At 41.8% G+C, this 22546-nt stretch overlaps 3 protein-coding genes across 5 annotated transcripts in view; all 3 read left to right on the top strand.

Moving 5' to 3' along the window:
- The window catches only part of LOC27209149, a 51126-nt gene extending 36728 nt beyond the window's left edge, over nt 1-14398 (top strand). For all 3 annotated transcript variants that reach the window (XM_016184643.3, XM_039291013.1, XM_039291014.1), the window contains one exon: nt 14116-14398. The gene's annotated coding sequence lies outside the window, so the exon portion shown is untranslated. The remainder of the gene's footprint in view (nt 1-14115) is intronic.
- LOC6732217 overlaps nt 1-22546 on the top strand; it is a 23947-nt gene continuing 1401 nt past the window's right edge. Inside the window, exon 1 of the mRNA XM_044922317.1 lies at nt 1-2597. Coding sequence (XP_044778252.1) covers nt 114-449 — 336 coding nt within the window. The 5' untranslated portion in view covers nt 1-113 and the 3' untranslated portion in view covers nt 450-2597. The remainder of the gene's footprint in view (nt 2598-22546) is intronic.
- The window catches only part of LOC6732220 (mucin-5AC), a 25687-nt gene continuing 17680 nt past the window's right edge, over nt 14540-22546 (top strand). Inside the window, exon 1 of the mRNA XM_016180100.3 lies at nt 14540-16733. Coding sequence (XP_016024890.1) covers nt 15522-16733 — 1212 coding nt within the window. The 5' untranslated portion in view covers nt 14540-15521. The remainder of the gene's footprint in view (nt 16734-22546) is intronic.

Genomic DNA, 22546 nt, shown 5'->3' on the forward strand with positions numbered 1-22546 from the left:
AACATAAAACTGAATACAACTAAGTAGACATAAAAATTTGTTTCAAATATATGACATTGGAAATTATTTTCTATTGGAAGTAGAAAGTCGGCTTGTTTGTATTTTCTTCAAAAATGTTTCCCACCTATTCGATCAATGATGTGGCCGCCAATGAGGAAGTAGATCATACCGAGGAGGAATTTTCTTCAAAAGTCGAAGCCGATATGCAGTCGATCATCCATTTGGCCCACCAGGAGCATGAGGCTGTGATCCACCACAATGTTACGAGCGCGATGAAGCAACGCGAAGAGGAGTTGGCCAAGCTGTGGAATATTCGATCATCATTATCAAGCTTAGCGCAGATGAAGGCCGCTCGTGATGAGGAACTTAGAGCTCTATTGGACCAAATCGTTACTAATGAGGACAGTAGCGATGATGATGAAGATGAAGACAAGGAAGATCCTTTTTAATGTCACTATCATCTGTTAATTAAATGCTTGAGTGGCTTAAGAGACAAGCGATTAGTTGTACCTCTTTGCGAATGGAGGGATATTTAGAAGATTCATCGGGAACCTATTTGAATTGATTTGATGTTGGGGGGAAACATCTTAAGGTAGTAGACAACATGATAATCCTTCTCTTATTTAATCCAAGTAAATTAATTTGGGTGTTGACATCTTCATCTAAATTTCAGCATGGACATTTCAATCAACATAAAATCTAGATTAAGCTGGGATTAAAAAGTTTGTGTAATGCTTGACCGATACCTTGGCAAAACATTTATACAGAGACCCAAAATGCGATATGCAGAAAGACATAAAAGCTTACAGGGATTTATGTATGAACAAAGTGGGTGGTGTAAATAATAAACCGACTTGTGTGGCAATTACGAGAATGATGATGATGATGATAAGGCGAAGCTGGCAAGGTCTCGTGTGCATCTTGTAAGCCGCATGGCCAATTGTCATAATTTATGCAACAAGGAGCCCCAAAAAAGCAAGCAGTCAACGTTTTGTCCCCCACTGAAACTTTAATTAAGTTGAACTTATCTATGCCTTACACATGAGACTTGAGCGTGTGCGGTATCCCCTGACTTTCCCTACCCTCTCGCCCCCTCTCTTTCACACTGCTATCGCCGTCTCGCTCTCTTCACGCGTAAGCCAGAAAGCGCTCTCAAATATGCAAATGAATGTGGCACTGGGACGTCAAATGTGGCTTTACACCCGCACACTCGCCCACACAAATACCCTGGCACCTTGGGGAACATGCATTTTGGTCATGTTTACAATGTCAGCTAGGATAACACACTGCGGATTGCAGCGGTTGTGTGTCTGTGTGTGTGCTGCCGAGCTTTTACACTGGAAAAAAATTGTGCACTTGGAAATATTCCTTGCATTTAAGGGATATGTATAGGTTTTTGATAGTTTCTGCTCAGGAACTATTGACGTACAAAATTGTCATTATCGTTTATTTTTTTAATAGGAAAAGAATGTTCAGGTTTTTCAATCTTTCTAATTAAGTATTGCTCTCTTTTGGGTAGGTAAATATATCACTAAAAATTAGTAACTACTTTCTGAAATTTGGAAATGCACCTTAAAAAAAGGCATTTTTCCATAATAAAACTAGGTTTTTATTTGTTACGTCGAATTTCTCTCAGTGTCTAAGCCATGTCAGCGAATTAGGCCAAGAGAGGGGTCGCTGAGAGAGCGCTGGCTGGCATCAGCTGTTTGCAACGCCCACGCACAGCTGAGCGGTACCGTGAGAGAGTGAGCTTTTTGGCAAGAGCGCGCCGCTCAGCTGGGAGCGTGAGTCCTTTCGGTTCGAAGGATTCGGTCGTCGGTGCTTGGCCAAGTCATGGCTCGGCTCGGCATCCTTACCTGGCCGAGCTTCGTCCTGGCTTTGTTTACATGCCTTTCAGGCGCTCCCGCTCCAGCTGCTCCTGCTCCACTGCCGCTCCTGCGATCCTGCCTGCATTGCAGGACGAGGACGAGGACGAGTTAGCAAAGCCAGCGAGCGACCCACTTCTGGCGGCGGCCAGGCGCTTTCAATTTCGTTCAACCTGAATCCTGTAACACACACACAGAGTCCTGGAAACGAGTCCGATTCGAAAGACGAGCCCATCCATCGGCTGCGGACTCGGCGCTCGCTTTCAATTTCGCCTCGTTATTCGTTGGTGGCCGTTGGGCGGCCTCAGTCGTGTTTTTTTGTTGTGCCCGTTCGCGCGTGTCCTGCTGGCTGCTAAATGCCAGCTGCCTCCTGTCCGCTGGCACTCCGTCGTCCAACAGCCGAGCTCGGGAGCTGCAGTTCGTCCGCGCCCATAGACCATATGAATTTCTACCAATTTTCTACTCATCGGTGTAGCGCTAATAACAAATAATAATACAAAATTCTGGATAATATGCAACGCGATTCGCAAGAAAGGGGCGAGTTGGCAAAGAAAACTTAGGACTAACGCCCACCCGAGAAGATGTTTGTGTGTGCAAGGAATGCGGTTAATAATTGATTCGGTCCACAACTGGGCTGCGGCGCAGGGAAATTCGTATCGTTTCGTGCAGAATAAATAATGCAAAAATTACAGTGCAAATGTAATATGGAATTACAATCACAACCGTATCAAGGTGACCACAACAAACCTGCAATTGTCACTGCAACGTCGCTGGGCGCCCTTTGCTTTTGTCGATTCTGACCACCAGGTAAGGAGCTCCATCAACCAAGAAAACTGGTGCTGGAAAAATCGGATCCACCAGGCACGGCGGCGTCGCTCAAGTGACAATTGCAAATATGCAAACCCAACGCAAACAACAGCACTCAAAAGCGAATCAATCAATAATAGAATGAAAAGGAAAAGCGACTAAAAGCAGATACTTTTAAATTCCACCTTCAATTATTTCGATTGACAGGTGTGTGCATTGCAAAGCCAAATACAATGGCCGGAAATTAAATATTCGTATGAATAATATAATTATGGCGACCCACATAAAAATTAAATTTCAATCATATATGTAAGAAATCGCCTAAGTTCAGTATAAAAAATAAAATTAAATTAAACAAATAAAATTATAAAACAAATTCAATGCAACCATAGAGTTAACGAAATTAATGCAATAATAATAATAATAGTAATGTCACAGAAATCAAGGCAAGATAAAAAATGCCATCAATTGGGTTATTAAATCACAACACATTATTTGCAAATGACATTTAATGTCGTGTTAATATACATCTGATTTAAATTGACAACATAACTTCCTATTATAATACATATTTCGTTACCCATACCACATATAAAACGGCTGATAAAATAATTGAATTTATAGTAAAATAAATACATTTTCATCAAATAAACGATATATTCAACTGGCAAACAGTGGGTAACAAAAGCGCAATCTGCGAATGCCAATCTGACAAGGGCCTTATATAATCAAAATAATTCATAACGCATAAATAATGATAAATTGAATTGCGGATAAGTAATAACAAAGGGAAACCTGAGAAATGCAAATGGAAGTCGTGCAAACAATTGGGGGAAAAAAGGGCGGAATGTCCATAAGTATACACAGCTGCTCAAGTAACCAAACACAATTCAGCCAGGCAGCATGAAAAATGATAATGACAGGCGCCGCAAACCAAACGTGAAAAGTGATTACATATAAACACACTCAAATGTATCTGCATGTAGCCATAATAATCGAACTGCTTATCGATGGTGAAATATTAATTCGAGCCGTGAGTTTTGTTGTTGTTGCGTCGTCCTAATGCCGATAAATCACAAGTCCTTGCCAACTGGCTCTTGGTGTTGTTTACCTGTAAGGACCTGCTAATTTGTTGCCACAGGAGCGTTACTCATTTCCGAGCAATTACATTAACGCCACAATCGTTTTAATTAGGCCAGCCACATGCAGACACACAGTGGGCAACGAAAGTATCTCTTCAGCTCGCATCTTGAACGCAATATGAAAAAATGCAAACGCAAAGTTTTCCCTTCGAAAAGTTTACCCTTTTTCGCTTTCGCCATTGGCGTCGTCATCGGCGTCGTTGTCTGCCAGTCGAGACAACTTTGTTCAGGTGTTGTTGGTTGTTTGGGGCACACGTTCCACGTTCCTCGTTGCTCGCTCCTCGTGTTTTCACCAGAGTGTTGAGGGTTGCCTCCAGGCGGTCCCACCTTTGACCTTTCGTCGTTTGTTTTTGGCAAGCAAGGCAGCCATAAAGGATATGATATAATTTTTTAAATATTTCATATTATATTAAGACATTTTCGTACACAGCATTTTGCATACGAGGTAAATCAAATCCTTACCATCAAAAGTTTCTTTATAGAGCATCAGTATCTTTTGCATATAAACAGATTTTTCAATTTCATTCTTGCGTTGAAATAGAAAAACACTAAACAATTATCAGATTATTGCTTTAATGGATTCTTGCTTAATAGTTTTTGGTGTCAAAGATGTGCAGTAAAGGCTTAAAATATTAACTATTTTCACACAACTAGATACATAATGAGCGCTCAAGTTTCCAAAATTGGTTTCAGATTGATTTAGAATTTTTAATTAAGGTAGTTTAAAAACTTTTAGAGGTTTCTGTCTATTATTTAACTATTATTATTTAACTAAACTAAAATATATATATATTTAAAACCTAAAGATGTTATTTCGGCATTCTTTTCATATAAAATTTCCACTTTCCTGTGCGAACGCGACTTTTTCCTAATTTAAGGCTTGCCGGAGTGACTTTTGCACCTAATTTCATGTTTCAAATTGGCTTTCGCCATAAGCATGTTGAGCCAGGGACCTTCTTTGCTCTCCCAGTTGACCTTCAGGGAGCATTTGGGCCAACATTTTTTGCCCACACTTGCCTGCTTGCCTTTCGTGCCTGGTAACAATTTTTCAAAATTCAGTTTTAGCCGGGCTAAGGAAGCGAAAGTAGTAGTGCAAAGTGGCCAACCGGCAAACGCATACGAATTAAATGTTGGCGAAAAACTAGAACTTGGCTCAAATTGGTTGGCAGGAGGTGCTTAGCACTCATCGCACAGGCTGCCATCGGCGAACGTGGCCATAATTCAAACGACGGCGCAAACTACTTAATGTTATTAGATATGTCTTTTTGGTCTCGTCCGCGGCCACGCCCCCTTCCTGCAGCTGCGGGGGCGGGCAAAACTTTGGCACGGATTTTCGAGCAGTGTGTGCGTGTGTGTGTGTGTCGGCCAAGTTTATGCTGATGTTGTTGATTACATCTGCCGCTCCTGTGGTCGGCCGCCTTTTGGCCTCGTCCTGCCACAGGCACATCCACTGCTCCTTTTTCTTTTTAATTTTTTGTGTGTCCTCAACTTTCGCTCGTTGACATTTCGTTTTCAGCATTTTTCATGTGAGCAAGTTTGTGCGTATTTCGCCATTTTTTTCCCCCCTGACTCTTCTAGCTGCAGGTGCTGCATTTAAAATGAAATATGGTCGACTTTTTTGCGGTTGAGATAAATGCGGCTCAGTTTGTTTGCTCCTGCGCTTTTTTTCTGCTGGCTAACTTATTAGATTTGTTACCCTGGCCCATTTCACTCTATGCAAGTGGTTCTTCATCTCGCTGTACTTGCTGTTTTTCAGACAGTTGACGTTTGTTTTTGCGGAATTACACGGTAGCTGAATGGGGTTTATTTACTAGCTCAGATAAAAATACTTTGTTGGAAGTCCCAAGTAGTTAAAAACTATTTTATTTTTTTATTTGAGGCCCAAGGGTAATTGAATATGATCACAGCACGTACTTAGATAAATCTTAGAATGTATTTCTACAAACATTTCCGTTTCTGGAATAGAAATCCAATTTATAGTTCGGTCTTAAAAGCCTCACTGCATTTGCATTGCAACAAATGCAATATCTGTAGACCAGGTTTGAGTTATCCTTGGCGCCCGTTTCCAAGATTTCAATTAGCCAGAGCAGCAGCCAATCAGGCAATGTGCGCCACTTAAAACTTTTAGCCAACTTGGAGGGTCAGTGGAGTGCTGTTACCAATTTGGCGATGAAATGGATGGCTTAAAGGGGAATCATGAACCGGAAAGCAGACTCAGACAACTTGGCAGCGGAATGCAATTGCCATTATTTGTGGATTTCCATGCGAGCCGTGAATAAGTCGACCGAAATTTCCATCTGCTGCAATGAAAAATCGACGTATTTAGTATTTGTCAGGTTCGCTGTGAAGATTTTAAGTCACTGGGATTAAAGAGACAAAAAAAAGGAAGGTTTATTTGTATTTGGCAAATTTACGCTTATTGGCGGCGGAATGGGAATGGCAGCTATTTTGGCCCGGTTTAGGGTTGTTTATGGCCTCAGCTTGTGTGGCGATAGGCCTGTCATTTATTAACTCGAATTTGCATCTAAGCTGTTTGCAATGGGGACGAAGCAAAAGGGCGTAGGCCTAAGAAAACATCAGCTAGGACAACAAATTAGGCACAGCATGTTCATGCAGCCCGATCTTAAAGAAATTTAAACACACAGATTTATCAAGATCTAGGGGTAAATTCCTTCTAACCCTTAACACTCACTCACTGAATGGCTAATTTGAAGCGGGCTGAACTGTTGAAGAGACCCTAAATTATGGGGGCATGTTTCGCATGGCGCTCTGATTTGCCAACTTGCTTCGCCAGCACGAAGCACACACACTTTTCCGTTTGCTTTAACTTTTAAGTGTTGCTTTGTTTTCCGCAGCAAGCAGCCTCCCTGCCGTTTTTTTTTTAGCTCTGAGTTTTGTGGACCATAAGCTGTAGCTGTAGGATCCTTGTAAAAGGACCTCAGACTCAGACTCGCTCGACGAGCTGTTGACATTGTGTGCGGTTATTGCTGCTGTTGTTGTTACTGTGCGCCAGGAAGCAAACACTCAGCGCCTACTTAGGCAGCTTTTTCGCCTTTCAGCCGTGTTTTGCATTGTTTTTTGAGCTCCGGAGGCTGCGGATGCAGTTGCTCGGGCCCCCAGCTCGAGTGGGCGTCCTCGAAAAAATGCCTGCCAGGGTCATTTGTTCATTTGCATTCGCTAGACTGGCATCTTTTATGCATTTAGCATTCGGCTCGCTTTTCTCGCTTTGTAGCCCTATCGAAATTCCGCTTTAAAATAATTAAAAAATTTGTGACGCAAATGCAAATGCAAATGAAGGAGTGGCCCGTGGGCGTCCAGTGGACATGTCAAACGAATTGGCATGTGTCGTGGCAAAAGTCTAAAACTAATTGGGTTATGTCCTCCCCAGACGCTCGTTGTCAGCCGAGTTGCTCCGTCCAGCTGAGCCCATCTCATCTGAGTGCCCAGCTCGTTGTCCTCAAACAATCGCATCGCCCATGACGTTGATGGCTCTTAAACTGCTCTTCATTTGCGCCACCACCACCACTCACCCATACTCATGCAAGCAAAAGTGGCAACACGAATGGGATACAAATCTAAGCCCTAACAGTTGCAGTTCATCCGTTTATGGGCCTTCTCATCTGCCATCTACAAGACTCACAGGCACAGATTTCGCGTTCGTGTTTCGGATTTCGGTTTACGGATTCCGAATTCCGGACATATACCTGTGTCCGTATCCGTCTGTCCGTCCGTTCGGACTGCATAATTTAGCAGGCCGTTAGTGCAAGCCCGGTCGGCCAAATTTCTTGTTGCCAATATTGTTTTGCGGTCGACATTGGGCATTGCCATCTGACAGTTAAATGGAACTTAATTTGAATAGTTGTTAATGTGGCTCTTGGGATGGAGGAAATGCACATAAAACTTTAATGTTCAATAATTGGACTTACGAATAGAAGGAATTATTGGTTTATTTTCTGAAACAAACATCTAAATCATATTGAGAAATTAAAAAGCGGCAAAATTTAAATAGTGATGGAAAAATTGGTTTGTTATGTTTTGAGAGCCTGCTGAAACGCATGAAATTTTTCACATTTCGATCAAAATAATTCAATTGAATCGTGTGCCTTCAAAATACTTTTCACTTCCGCTAAATCAATCAATAACAAATTTCGCAAGAGTTATATTTGTGCGGTTTTCGCATTCCCATCCAGTGGTTAACCGTGGGTTTGATCAGACCGATTTTCCGCGAATGGCGCGATGTCAACAATGTGTTTTGTGCATGTTACATTTTCCATTTCCCATTTCCAGCTTGCATTTGCATAAGGCGTTGCTCTTTCGATTTCCACCTGGCCGGATGGCTGATTCAGCGACTGGGTGACTGGTTGACTGGCTGTCCTGCCAGAGGCAGAGCCACCTGTCATTGTCATGGAATGGGAATGGGAATGGTAGGGGAATTGGAATGGGTAGGGTATGGTTAAAGGGGTTGTAACGGGCGACAAGTTGAGTAGATAACAATGACAATGACGGGCTCTGGTTGTTGTTTGTTGCCATTCGATGTATTTACACAGCCCTATTTGTATATATCACGGAGGAGACTCCATGCTGCACACACACACCACAAACAAACACCTCAATAAACAACGGCTATAATGGGCTGTTATCATTGAGGGGGCGGATCCATTGTTTTGTGATTCGATTGTGTGAATAGGGCACAAGTCACTGGTGACCGCCCCATGTGGTGCGTTGAATCAACAAGTTCCTAACTTATTATTTAACTCAGCGAGGAACGAAGAGAAGCAACGAAAATCAATCATACGCCAAGTGTGTCAATATGTCAGCCACTTTCTGCTTTCTGCTGACCCAGCCATTGTCTTTTCGTTATTTTAATATACGATTTTATATATATATATTATACTCTGATTTGGCCCTGAGGTCAGGTTGTCTAAACAAAGCTAACCTCATTTTGTTGCCACCCTTTTTGTTTGCTGTATTTGCCCTTTTGCCATGGACAAGCAAAGCCTCCTCCAAACAAACTGACCCCAATAGAGGGAAAACAATAAATTGCGAAATGGTTGAGAATGCAAAGATGCAAAAATAAATTCAGAGACTTCGACACCCACACACAAAGAGGTCAGCTGAGTAATGCGGCTAGTGCCTGGTGGATGGCAAAATAACAAAATGCCAGTGCAACTTTCAAGTGGGATGGTCCTTCCACTTGGTGGCAAACTTCCTCGGCTAGAACCTGAACCGAGCTCAACTCAACTAAACTGAACTGAACAGTCCGGCCGTGATATTTTATGGGCTCCGTGGACGGGCACAGCTAGTAAATAAAAAGTTGCCATTATAATTTTGAACCACCAGGGGGACGGCTGAAAGCGGAATACGGAAAGATAAATAATCCACGCGAGGGAAAAAAGATAGAAAGTTGCTTTTGCTTAGTCAGAAGTCAACTGCTATTTTAATATGGTAGAGACTGCAACTTCAAGCTTACGGCAATGATAAATGAAGGACTAGTCCTGGAAAAAATATTTTATTATAAATTAAAACAGTTAAGGAACAGGAGATATTCTCTACTCTTTAATAAGACTTCAAGTATTTAGTTTTAAGCATTTAATTTTGAAAATATTGTCCCAGAAAAATGTGCATGTCAAATTTTTCATTTAGCTCATGGTTTTTCCTAACCAAATTCCTCATGGGAAAAACTAAACATATATCTTTAAAGCTTAGAGGTCTTACGCAGGCTTTTAGGTACTCACTCGGTTGCATGGAGGGGTCAAAGGGGAAACCTCTCATCCGCCACTGAAATCCCGGCTATATGCGAATGCAGTCATTAAGCGGCACCATAAAAAGCAATAAACACGACGGGCTTCACATGCAGTTTATGTCATTTGCAGCGGGCTGCATGTGCCCTTTAAGCGGACCAAATGGCCTGGGGTTCTATTCATTTTTTTTTCGAGTTCTAGCCATTTCCTGGGGCCAGCCAGTAATGACCAACGGCTACCGGCGGCCAACAACTCCGGCTCAAAACCACTCGGCCACTTTATTGAAGTTTTTCCTAGCCATTGCATTTCGCCTTCCCGTTTTTTTTTTTTGCGCACTACCCCCTTGTAATTTATGGGCCAGAGAGGTGGAAATGGCCAGTCCTGTTGCCTGTGGTGCATCGGTGGAGTACTGGCGTACTTTGTCTTAATCTGGGGCTCATTCTACGCAACATTGCCCTTTGTCCGGCTTTTATGGGTTCAATTAAGCGGAAATTATGCCGTATGGTCATATTACGTATACGCCAGGTTAGTTGCAGCACTACCATTATTTAGTCGACTAGGCATTTTATGCTGAAGTGGATATTTGTAGTTTAAAAAGTTCCACAGCCTTTAATGCTTGAATATATCCATTATGGGTCCTTATCTCTCCTTCAACCATTGAGCAGTTCAAGTTCAGCCATCGTTATAAACTGACAAGAGACCCATTGCGAGTGTCAGAGAACTCCCTGAACTTAGTCTGACATGCAGCTCTCCAATGGGTTTTCAGGCATTTTGGGCAAGTGTCTGATGCCAAGGCGGCGACCCCTGCACGTCACTCAGTCAGGGAGTCAAGCACACGAGCCTGGTGTCAGTTAGTTCGCCTAACACTTTAATTAAAAATCTCAGCAAAAGGAGCAAAATCGAAAGTTATGAATGTTCAACTAAAAGTGTCAAGGAAGCAGAAACTAGACAGCCAGCTAAACGTAGGAAGGAGTGAAAATGTGAATGGGTAGCTGACTTCTCCTTAGAAAAAAACTAAATCAAAATCGAATGGATAGTAAGAAAATATTTGTCGCACTTATATATAGAGGCAAGTGAAGGCTTTCTGCCAGAAAAATAGGTGAAGTGATAGGAGGGGCTATAAAATAAAAATGTTATTCTCGCACAGCCAACGTGGTGAAACCCTGTGCATAATATTGAAATTGAAATCGAGAAAATAGAAAAAATTCCGAACGAAAATAAACGCTTATTGACATTTGCTCCAGCGATAATCAATAATATTTCCGGTTTCTACTGGTATCCAACGTATCCGTATCCGTTTCAATGTGTTCGTGCCTATGCAAATCGTCCACATTTGTGCAAAATTATTTTATTGACAAATTTGACTGGCAATGGCGTCGAAGTAGTACGAACTTTTGCCTTATTGAGCCACTCAAACAGCGAACATGTTTCATATTCATATTCGTGGATAATGCTAAGTGTGTTATTAAAACGATGCAATAACCCATAAGCGACACTAGATGTCAATACTCAAATAAAGTATAGTAAATAAATTCTAGAATAAATGGCATTATTAATGAGCGTTCGCATATCGCTGTATTGCCTAGCATTGATCGCGAATTTAATTGGCATAATCTTTGGTATGTGATTAGATTTGCATTTAAAAACTGTTTTGATTTTCCACTCATATTAATTTGTTCGCGCAGATACTGTAGTTTTAGATACATATCGCTGATAAATATGGTTTAAGCCAACTGCTCAAAATGTTTTCCATGTTTTCCTAGAGCCGGCTGAATAAACACCAACTTATTCACTTCGAGTTAGTTTAATTAGCAATAAAATCAGTAATTATCCTGCGCAAACACGTTGGCACTGACCAAAAATAAACGCGAAATGGGCGTGGCAAAGCAGCCATAAAACGCGAAACAATCCAAACCCATTGGCCATGCCACAGAAGTCAGCTTAAAATAAATTTAAATTTTAATTTTAATCTCGGTTCCGCTCGCTCGGCAGCGACACACACAAAAGCCAACTTTTTTGGCGGTGGTGAAAGTCTGTTGCCCACACCCTTTCCTTTTTTTTGGCCACCTCGCCCCCTGTTTCCATCCCATCATCCCTTAACCAGGGAATCCGTGCCACTGCTGCGTAGACAACTTCCAGTGGCCCAGCTGCCATCTCTGTGTGTCCCTGTGCAAGTGAGTGTGGTCTGATGGAATCCTTTGGCAGGTCCCTTTGCTTCCTGGAGTCCTGTGTGCGTTAGGTGAATCTGTGGAACTTACTCAAATCACTATGTAAGCTATCATCATTTTTTCGTATTGTAAAAATTATAAATGTATTCGCTTAATATCATATAACTCACCGTTCGTAAGTTATAAATAAGAAATCGCTGTATTTTGTATTATTTTTAATACAAAGAAAAGGGTATATGATATTCGTCATATTGTTGGCTGTAAAAGTGGCGGCTGTGGGATTTCTGAGCGGCTCTTTACATATGCATGCAGGATGAATAAATAAAGCGCAGTGCTTCGCTCCGGTTCATTTCTGCCTTCTACCTTTTGGCTGCTGGGCCACCACCTTGCGATATGACGTATACGCCGCGTTGTCTGACACTGAACGGCAGCCCTTTGATGCAATGTCTCCTGTGGGGCACCAGTCGGCTCCCTCTATTTGCGTAACCGAGCACATGTTGAGTCATCCAGTGGGCGTTTTTCCTGCTCTATATGCGATTTTGTGGCCGCAAAACAATTTCGGTATTATAGGCAAAATGGGCAAACGGTTGAATGCCATTAGACTGTAATTAAACAACTTGCATAATTTAGCAGTTTTTTTGGTCTTGATCTCCTGATACAACGCCCACGACATGGGATTGTTATAATTTTGCATTGCTATCGATTTTCACAGTGCCATTCATACTGCAGCGTTAATTGGTGTCATCTAAATTCATATTTCCTGGCCCAGTTTGCTGAATCAACCAACGTACATATATACAATAGGCGTGTGTTGACCTTTTTGGTTACAAATGGTCAATATGTAAATAGGTTGGCAATTAAAATGCTGGCAGGGTATATTTTGTTAATTAGCCAAGAAAAAATGTGTAATTGGCTTTGGGTTCTGCAGGTTGGAAAGCTCTTTGCACTACTAAAAGCAATTCTATTTTTTTTTTTTGTAATAAAAGCCTCCAATTTGACCTTTTAGATTTTACGAAGTGCACACGGACATTTTTATACGTATCTAATTTATTATTCCGCGGCGATTATAAATGTGTTTGAGAGCACTAAATGGAATAATATACTACTAAAGTTAAATTTAAACAGACGTGTTTTAAAAGGTAGTGGAAAAATTACGCTTTTAAACAAACTGGTTTGCTATCTGGTGTCCTATTTGTTTCAAATCGCTGTATCTCGTTGCTTGCCATTTTGTTTGTGCCAAAAATAAAATAAAATGCAGAGCCAAGCAACACGTCAGCGTCAGCACATTTGGGCCAACTTTCAACTACACTGTAAATATATTCGCGATATATTCGCTATATACCTGCCAGCTGGCATGGTTGGTTCCTATGTGCCTTATAGTTTTTTTTCTTGCTATTTTATGTTATTTTTTTGGGGCGTTGCCGGTGCTGACTTTTAATTAGCACTGAGTGCGTGCCGAACTGAGCCAAAAGCCGTACAAATTGTTATATAAACACATACACACGCCCAACAAAGTGTTTTCGAGGGCCTAAAACATTGTCGCCACCAAATGAAGTTGGCTAGCACGAAAACTACGCAGGTCACGAGGAAATTAGTTGCCCAAGGTGCTGTGTGTATTAAAAAAATAAAACTGGCAAGTGAAAAGTCTTGAAATGGCAGCGGAAATGAAATTAGGGGAAAGTGGGGAAAAGGACGTGCTTGCAGCCCTGAAATGGAATTTTTACTAACCCCCATATCCCTTTTTTCCATGGCTTAAGGTTAAATGTCCTTTGGAGAAAAAAAAACTAATAGCAAAAAGCGGGCGATGGCCTGCCTCGCTTATTTTGCATTTTTGTGTGTTGTTTCCCATTTTTAATTTGCATGTTTACGCCAAAATAGCATGCAGACGGTAAAATATTTGTAAAATATGAGAGAAGGAAATTCCGGTAATTTTTAATTGCCCAAAAATATTTAAAGTAACATTTACCAGCAATTTCGATGGAAAATGATGCATGTGTTTCTTGCAACGCTATAAAATGCAAAGAATTTATATTTTTCTATATTATAACCCTCACAAAATGTAGCTGGCATTTTGGCTTGTCTGATATCAGCCCCGAAAAACTTGAACTTTCATTGCACGAACATGTTAATGAAGTGGAATAAAATGGCTGAAAAGATATTGCAAAGAGTTGAAAGTTTAGGGGGCATGAAAAAATACTGCAACATTTCTTCTGATAAAACTGTTTACACGACTTTTAGCATTGACATTTTACACTATTTAACACTATTAAAGTTTAAGTTTTGAGGTGAAGCCATTGAGAACTTTGCAACGCAGATGTTAAGATCATTATTTATAAAAGATATTAATATTTACATTTGGTTTAACCCCTCTACACTTGGATACATTTTGCAGCTTAGCATTAAAATTGTAACATTTGTGTATATTCATATAGATTAGTCATAAGTCCGGTTATGCATAATATGTTATTCACATGTTCCTTGCAGTAAATCCGTCTCTGAATCTAAGTTAAGATAATGCTGTGCAATGAGCGAGTGAAAGCGAGAAGAAAAGTGGGAAAATGTAGCATTGTTACGATGATTAGCTGATTTATTCTATGGGTGTATTTTTGCAGCAGTTGTGCATGTCTCAAAATAAAAGATAACCAGCTAGGGAGTATTTGCCGCAGAATTCACTTCCAAGTATAGAACAAAGAAATCAAGGAGCTGCAGGATAACATAAGAAGATCAAAAGAAATTCAAAACAAAATAATATGATATATGTATATGTGTGAGTTTAGAATTTAGATGCTTTTTGATACCCCAAACGGACATTAGCTAGGCGAAAGGCAAAATATGCATTGAAAATTTTATAGAAAACAACGCAAATTAGGCAAAACATACAAAACATATATATTTAAACCAAATACTTTGTTTAAATGGTCATAATCCCACAAGGAAATCAAGCACAGCTCCAACTAAAACATGTCGATGGATACACCCAGACAATACGCCCAAAAGTATGCAATTTGATTGTGCAGATAGAATATTTTTTAAATGTTTATAAGCAGAGATTGAACTATTTGTAAAACATATTTTAATAGACACCGAAAACCAAAGAACAAACTTTTTGAAACATATTTTTTATATACAAACAAGACGACGAAAAAGTTGAACACTGCGAATATGCACAAAACATATATCTTTCGGATAACCCTAGCCTAAGTTAAACATTTGTACAATTTTCATTTCGGATACATACACATACACATACATTTACTTTCGATGGTTTCACGACAACTTATTTTAGGCCTGGCATACGAACATTCGGTTAAAGCTTAAGCAAGTAATCCAAAGTACAATCATTTATGTCAAACAGGACAACACCACAGCACACCAGATTTATTGGGCAAGGATAATTCTGAAATAGAAATACAAAGCGATAAGGTTGAACATTCGTTTTTACAGGGACAAACGAGATCGAAACACTTTTTGCTAACAATTTTTTAAAATTCGTTTTACACACTCGCTTTATAAAATTGCTAGGCGATTTCAGGATAGACCGCTAAAAATACAACAGCAGTATAGTTTTAAAACTGAAGCGAAACGGTTAATGGAAAACAATTGAAGGGAAGATATTAAAGATATTTAATATTAATTATTTAGACTAAACTTGAGCTTAGGTCCGTCGACAAAACCACTCCAAAACCGAATGTAATCCCCTGTACTTAGTGAGTAACTAGAGGTGAAGCTTCCCAAGCCCGAACCCAAAACCCAAACCCGTAACCGTATCCAAACCCGTAGTCCCTCCCCTCGATCAAGATGTATGCAGCTGCTGGTGGCGCCTCGCTGGCTTCGCGCCAGGCGCGTCAGCGCCAACGCCAGCAGAAGAAGACGCAACAGCTCCAGGCGAAACTGCATCCACCGAAGGCGGCCGGATTGGCATCCGATCATGCCGCCGAGGGCGCATCCACGCCCACTCGCAGCCAGTCGCGCCAGTTCCATCAGCTGCCCCAGAACTATCTGCGTGCCCCGCAGCCGCATGGACGGAAACTCAGCGCCACCTATACGACGCAATCGAAGCTCCTACTGCCAATCGAGGAGGGTGACACGCAGTCGGTGTCGCAGCTGCGCATGCACTCGCACGCTCATTCGCATGGCCACGCCTACGCGCACTCCCACTCCCATTCCCATGGACCCGCCCACGCCGCACCCGCTCCGCTCAGTCATCATGGGCAGACGCCCTACCAGCAGTTCGCCTCATCCCACGGACGCGTCTCACCGAAACTGGTGCACCGGCACTCCGGCAGCAGCAGCAGTGCCGGCTTCCATCCGGTCATCTCCGCCGGGCAGCTGCACAAATCCGCAACGGCCACGCTGCCGCTGGTCTCGCACATGGAAGCGGAGGCGATGGCGGTGTCGCCATCGGCGGTGGCCGGCGTTAAAACGACAGTGACCTCGTTGGAGACAGCCACGCCCACGTCTCCGCCGCTGGCCAGCACATCCGCTGCCGCTGCAGCCGCTATGGCGGCCGAGGCGGAGGCAGAGTTAGCTGGTGCCGGCGCCATGTTTGTTCCCCACCATGATGCCATCATTGTAACGCCGGCCACGCCCATGGCCTCGCCCGGCCACGTGGCCAAGCTGCGGCGTCCCGGGCCCGAGGAGCTCCTCTTCGACTCCTCCGCCGAACGACAGCCACTGACCGCCGACGAGACACTGGACGACGAGGATGAGCCAATGCATCCGCCGGCGCCGGGTCAGCTGGAGCGTAAGTGCAGCGTGTACAGGATGCGCAGGAGCGACGCCTTCGAGCAGGACACTGGCGGTGCCAGTGGTGGTGTTGGTGGTGCAGGCGGTGGTCTCAAGCGGCAACTGAGGGAGCTGCAGTTCAGCACCGGAGTCCAGCAGACGCAGTACGAACCACTGCTCGCCGATGAACCGCAGCTGATCTTCAAAGGATTGGGGGTCAATGGGCGCAAGATGCAGATATGCGCCTACTGCGAGGAGGGCATCTGCGTGTGCGAGCACCTCGAGGTAATTCCGGGCCCATCCTGGCCAACCCTGATCCCGATAATATATATCTATGATTCCTATTTCCCGATTTTGCTGTGCGCTTGCTTATGTGTCTTGTGCATGCTGAATAATTCTATTATCATTGTTTGAGTGTTAGTTTTCTCTGAGTGTTCTCCTAAATTTATGTTCCATGGTTAACATACGTAACTTATGCTTTGGTAATATATTTTTCAATAGGGAGTAAAAGTATCTTTAAAGAGGTGATTGGTTTTGTATGATAATTTGGTACAATATAAACTTCTATTGGGGCTACAGTATTATTTGAATATTAATAAAACATTGTGGAAGTGTGAAATGGTTTTAGGTGGAAGTATTCATTTGATTTATAAACCATATCTTAATGGTGCTTAACACTTCAATCAAGATTTAATATCATATATTTAAACTGAAAACGAAACCAATAATCTATTAAATGATGAGCGAATAATTTATGTGATAAAATTTATATGCTTTCGGGATGCTACTGAGTTATTATGGGAAATTGAAATTCCCCTAAGGTATTTTGTGATGTGTATGTGATTTTATCACATATACATTATCAGCAGGATGCATTTTCAATGAAGTTATCATAAATGTACACTAAGAAACTCAGAAATATTCAATCGAGGCTGTGCAAGCAGCTCTGACATCCCACACCCACGCTGTTTTGTGCATGTATGGCATTTATAATAAGGACAAGTAGTTTTTGGCAGGAGTCAACCGGTTTGGTGTGTCCGTGCAGCTTTCCTCTCGACTAGCCCCATTTTTGAGGCGATGCCATAACGGCGGCATCGACAAGGCAAATGCTAAAAACGACGACTGCAAGTGCATGCATAACAACAATCCCAGAATCGGAAGCGAATAATGTGCCTTTGTATCGGCCTGATAATGCACCCTGCCCGACTTAGGAGAAAAAATGCTTTGGCAGGCACCATCCACCCACTTCGGCCCCCTGTTTCCACCCAGCATCCCAGCCAGGTCACCTCCTCCGTGTGGCGCCACTTGCCAAATGTTGTGTAAAAGGCTAATGGCAGCACTGAATGTGTGCCATAAAAGTGCAGGGTGGCCGCCAACGCGACTTTAAGTTTCGTCCTTAAAGTTCCTGGATCACGACTCACTTAATGTTGAGTCCTGGATGAGTGCATGAGTGGTAAATTAAAAAACTCAGAGCTGCGCTATTATTTGAGTTGCATAGGCAGCGAATCAACTATATATAACATATTATATATGGATACTTCTTTATGGGGAATAAAGCTCTAAACTTGCGCAAATTAAACAAAACGTGCGCACAAAAGAAATCTCTGTAAGAACCGTTTTGCAGGCGGATGCGCCGTTCTAGGCGAATAAAACTATTTCAACAAAACAAATACATTCCACTGAATCGACACAAGTATACCCATTAGCTGATGGAAAGCTATTTTCATGAATATAACACATTTGTAAATTTGCATTTAGGAACTCTTTGAATATATACCAAGCTATCTTTGGGACTCTAAAGTTTTAAACTTTAGTGTTTATTATTAGCTTTAAAAATTTACTAGTATGCTGGATAACAAATAGATACAAAAATGTTATGGACATGAATACCCTTAAGATAATGTCCTTAGACATATTTAAAATACAAGTAGACCCATAAAAGGCATTTCTCGGCATAATTTAAAATGTTGCACATTGTCATAAGAGGTAGTTTCGTGTGATGATCGTACATCTGGGGATTTATTGCCAGTGCACATCCACAATAAGTCGTCTGCGTTCTCGCCAAAAACTGGGTGTACAAAAAAAATTTAAAGTGCCAAAGAGAAAGTGCAAAAAGCGAAGAAAGTAAACAGCAAAAGCGACTGGCGGCCGCTGAAATTTATTATATTCCCAGGGACCCACGCCAGCGTCATTTCTAGTCTCCTTTTCTGCCACTCGAATCGCTAAGAGAGACATGGATTTTCCTATGGCTTCTTTGTATGCGTTTCCGCGCGCGTGTGTGTGTATGTGTGTGTGTGTATGTATGCATTCCTGAGCGCCTCGTGCACAAAAACAACAGCTAGTAAATTAGCTGGAAAATAGGGAAAAAAGTACGCGGCAAAATGGCGGACGCCAGAAATGCGAAAAAATATCATCATCGCCATTTGTTCCACCCGCCCACGTCGCCGCTTTCCACGTCCCCGGGAAAAGTGTAAAATGAAAATGGGCAAGAGACTTGTAATAAAGGTGAAAATAAACGTGCTACCTTCGCTGGGATTTTCACGGGGGGCGGGTGCCTTGAATTTATGAATAAACAAAATGGTGACATTGAGATAAATAACTGCATTAGCATTAATTGCACACTGCAAACGGTTGTTAGAACGGATTAACTACCAGAAATCAGAAACTAATTCAAGCAAGTATCTAGTATCTATAGGTGCATACACCTTTTTCCAAGTAATTGTGCCTTTGGCATCCATTTCAGATTTTCAATGCTATTCCAATTCAGATTGCTCAACTGTCCAGCTTAGATAACAATCATATTAATTGAAAATCCATGTCAAGGACAGGCTATTAGACGGCTTTCGAATCAGCAGTATGCTGCAATCAGCAATTCGAGGCCGTTCGATGGTGATTATTTCAGTTTGATGAATCAAATCGCTTACGCTCAAGCGAACAAAATGCCTTGATTTACGGACAAGTCGTTCGTCGTGCTCGTAATTTAATTTCCAATTACACGAGATGTCTGCAAAAAAAAAAGAAGAAAGTGCGACACTGGGGACTGTTGCTGCCTCAGAATGCAGCCTCAATAATTACTCAAACTGTCGCCCAGATCCGGCGCCATCTTCCCATTCTGGCCACTCTATATCAATGCAGGGACATCCTGGTGGCCCATTTTTCGCAATTCTCGGCGGTCGCTGGTAATTGTTTGTCAGGCACGTCGGTCTTGTCCAGTTCTCGTAATTGTAACTGACATATTGCCAGTGCACAGCCTCATTCGCCACTCCATGCCGACTTACCCAAAAGACATCTCTCAAATAAAGTGGTAATCATGCCTGGGCACAAAATGAAAAAGAGAGAACGTTATGGTCGACTGGCTCGACTATTGGATACCCGTCAGTTAGGGGAATTGGGATCAAAATCAAGATAACGAAATGACAGAGCAACTGTTCTTGGGCTTGCACGCGGGCTCCACCTAGCGGCGGTTAGTTTTAGTTTCACACATCTTTTGAAATAATTATTAAAATTTTAAACAATATGAAAATTGAACCTGGGTATCTCGACGTTCATAGGGCATACCCTTTACGCTACGAATAATGGGTATAAAAAGGATCCGACCAAACCAACGACAGCTCCTTGTTTATTGGATACTTTGCGGCGGCTTCATTGAATTATTGTTGCATAATTCATTCACATCAAACACACACACGAGCAAGAAACCCTTCTCGTTTATTACAAAGCCGCATTTAAATTAATTTTCGATTTTGGCTCGATGCTTTTTTCTCTGTTTGCTCATCCCCATTCGCCAACATTTATCTTCGAAGTTTGGACAGCGTTGTTGTTGATTGTTGCCGCTGCCATCGACAATAAAAATCATTTAAAAAGACACAAATTATTCTGCACACTGCACACAGCTCCAAAATTGCTGGGGCAGCTTCATGGTCCCAGAGGGGTATTTATTTGCCTTACCAAAATGGGAAAATGGCTTTATGAAGAGTTGAGCTTCATGATATAAATACATCGATTTGCATTCGTTTAGCTGCAATACAAATGGTCCAATATTTAACTCGCTCATAAGAACCTTCAGCTTTAGTAGACGTGGATAATTAAGTAAAAACTCTGTGCACTGAAAATTTATATCCAAACATAAGTGATATCTGTGACAACCACAATATCCATTATTCCTGCTTATATCTGTGATAATTTTTAAACTCGAAACGACTGCGATTCTTAAGCTTGATTTGTTTTTTTGATTATGCAATTTTTTGTTTAAATAATAATAAGCTACATTGCCACAAATTTGGAGTCCATTAAGCCTGCTCCCGCATCGAAACAGCTCAATAACTTATGCTCAATTAACACCGGTTAGCGGTTGGCCAGGGCAAATTTGCCAGCCAATTTGGAGCAAACAGCAAATAGCAGACAACACACTCACTCACACACTCACACATTCGGTCGCCTCAATGGCTGTCAACAATCAAATAACATGACTCGCAACGAGGACAGTTGCCATTTCTCACGGCATTGTGGCATATGCAAATTCCTCCTCGAGGGGCGCCTCGCACGCCTTTAATTACCTGCAGACAAGGCGACCGTCGAGTGCCCGAGACAGGTGAGCACCAGGTGAACACCAGGTGAACAAGTCGGTGGGCGTTGTGCCAAAAATTCGCCAGCCATGGGATGTCGACATTCACATTAATTAACCCGAGATATATGCACTCACTAGAGTTGCAATTGAGCAACAGTCGATTTTGGTTGGCTACTTGGCTGCGGTTTTATGGGGCACATTCGTGCCTCCTGTTTGCCAGCATATTGATTTCCGGGGCTTAGCTGCATTTTTTACTGCCGTCGAAATGTGAAAGTTGAATTTGCATAAGTTCAAAACACTATAATGTTTTATAATAGCCCGCAAAGTGGCCACGAGTAAAGGTTAAGGGTAAAGTTACCTGGTAATATCTTGTACCTTCATTTCGATTTAATTTAGGTTTTTCATTTTCGCAAAACATTATTTCGTGTAATGGTTTTGTACGGTAAGAGTTTAAGCTGTATTCCAGCAATCGTTTACAATAATTACATTGCCTGGGGCGAGTGATTGATGACATTTTATAATTGAAAGTATAAGGTTAAACTATTATCGACCATCTATCATTTGGGGGGAGCTGATGAAATTGAAGTGCCCTTGGGATAAATCTCTTAAATATCCTTCAAGAGCATAGCGTATCCGTAGAGCTGTATAAATTTTCCCATAATGCACTCGACACAATTGGCCATAAAATGCATGGCACCCAGCAGACGATTTCTCACAACAGAATAGGGCAATTCAGTGTTAATGAAATTTACAGTAAAGCGTCATATATTATTTCCACTCTTCCGAAACCCATTATCCTTTCCCAGCCCACTTCTGTGCCTTTAGCCTGGCTACATGGCGAAATCATGGTGCACAAATTAATTTTCATAGTATACTTTTTATGCGCTTATGTTGTCAGCATGACATTGTTGCTGCCCCTGTTGGCGACTAGCTGCCAAATAGCAACATGTGTAGCGAAACGCACACACACGGACACAACACGCACACATTCCAATGCTGCGAGTGTGTGTGTGTGCTGCGTCTGTGTTTAATTGCGAAAATGTAGCAATCTTTTAGGCGTTGCATCCAGTCAGTCGGTGTCAGCCAGCCAGCTTTTGTTATGTCAGCTGCGCCTGTGTCATGTTTTTCTCCATTAACGGCCACGAGTCTGCATTGTATGCCAGCACAGCAAAGGTCATCACAATATATGCACTTATAAAAGTTAAAATCTACCTCGGATCTACGATAACATTTTCAGAATCTACATATAAAAAAACTCAAATTCTTTAGTGTATCAATACAGAGACCTGCATTTAAAAAAAAACTGACAATGCGACTACATTTATAATAAATAAGAGGTTCTCAATATTATCGACATTACTTTAAGCATAAAATATATAATATATTACTAATATTATATTAGTATGTAAATTAAAACGGCTTCTCGAAACCCCAGCAGGATATATGCTTTTGTATTATTGCCGCTACTTTCTTGAACTCTGCTGTATGAAGGGCTGTGCAAATGGGTGTCTGCGTTTGAGAGCGTGTGTGG

Source organism: Drosophila simulans, chromosome 2L (genome assembly GCF_016746395.2).
Source record: "Drosophila simulans strain w501 chromosome 2L, Prin_Dsim_3.1, whole genome shotgun sequence".
In the NCBI taxonomy this organism is placed as follows: domain Eukaryota; kingdom Metazoa; phylum Arthropoda; class Insecta; order Diptera; family Drosophilidae; genus Drosophila; species Drosophila simulans.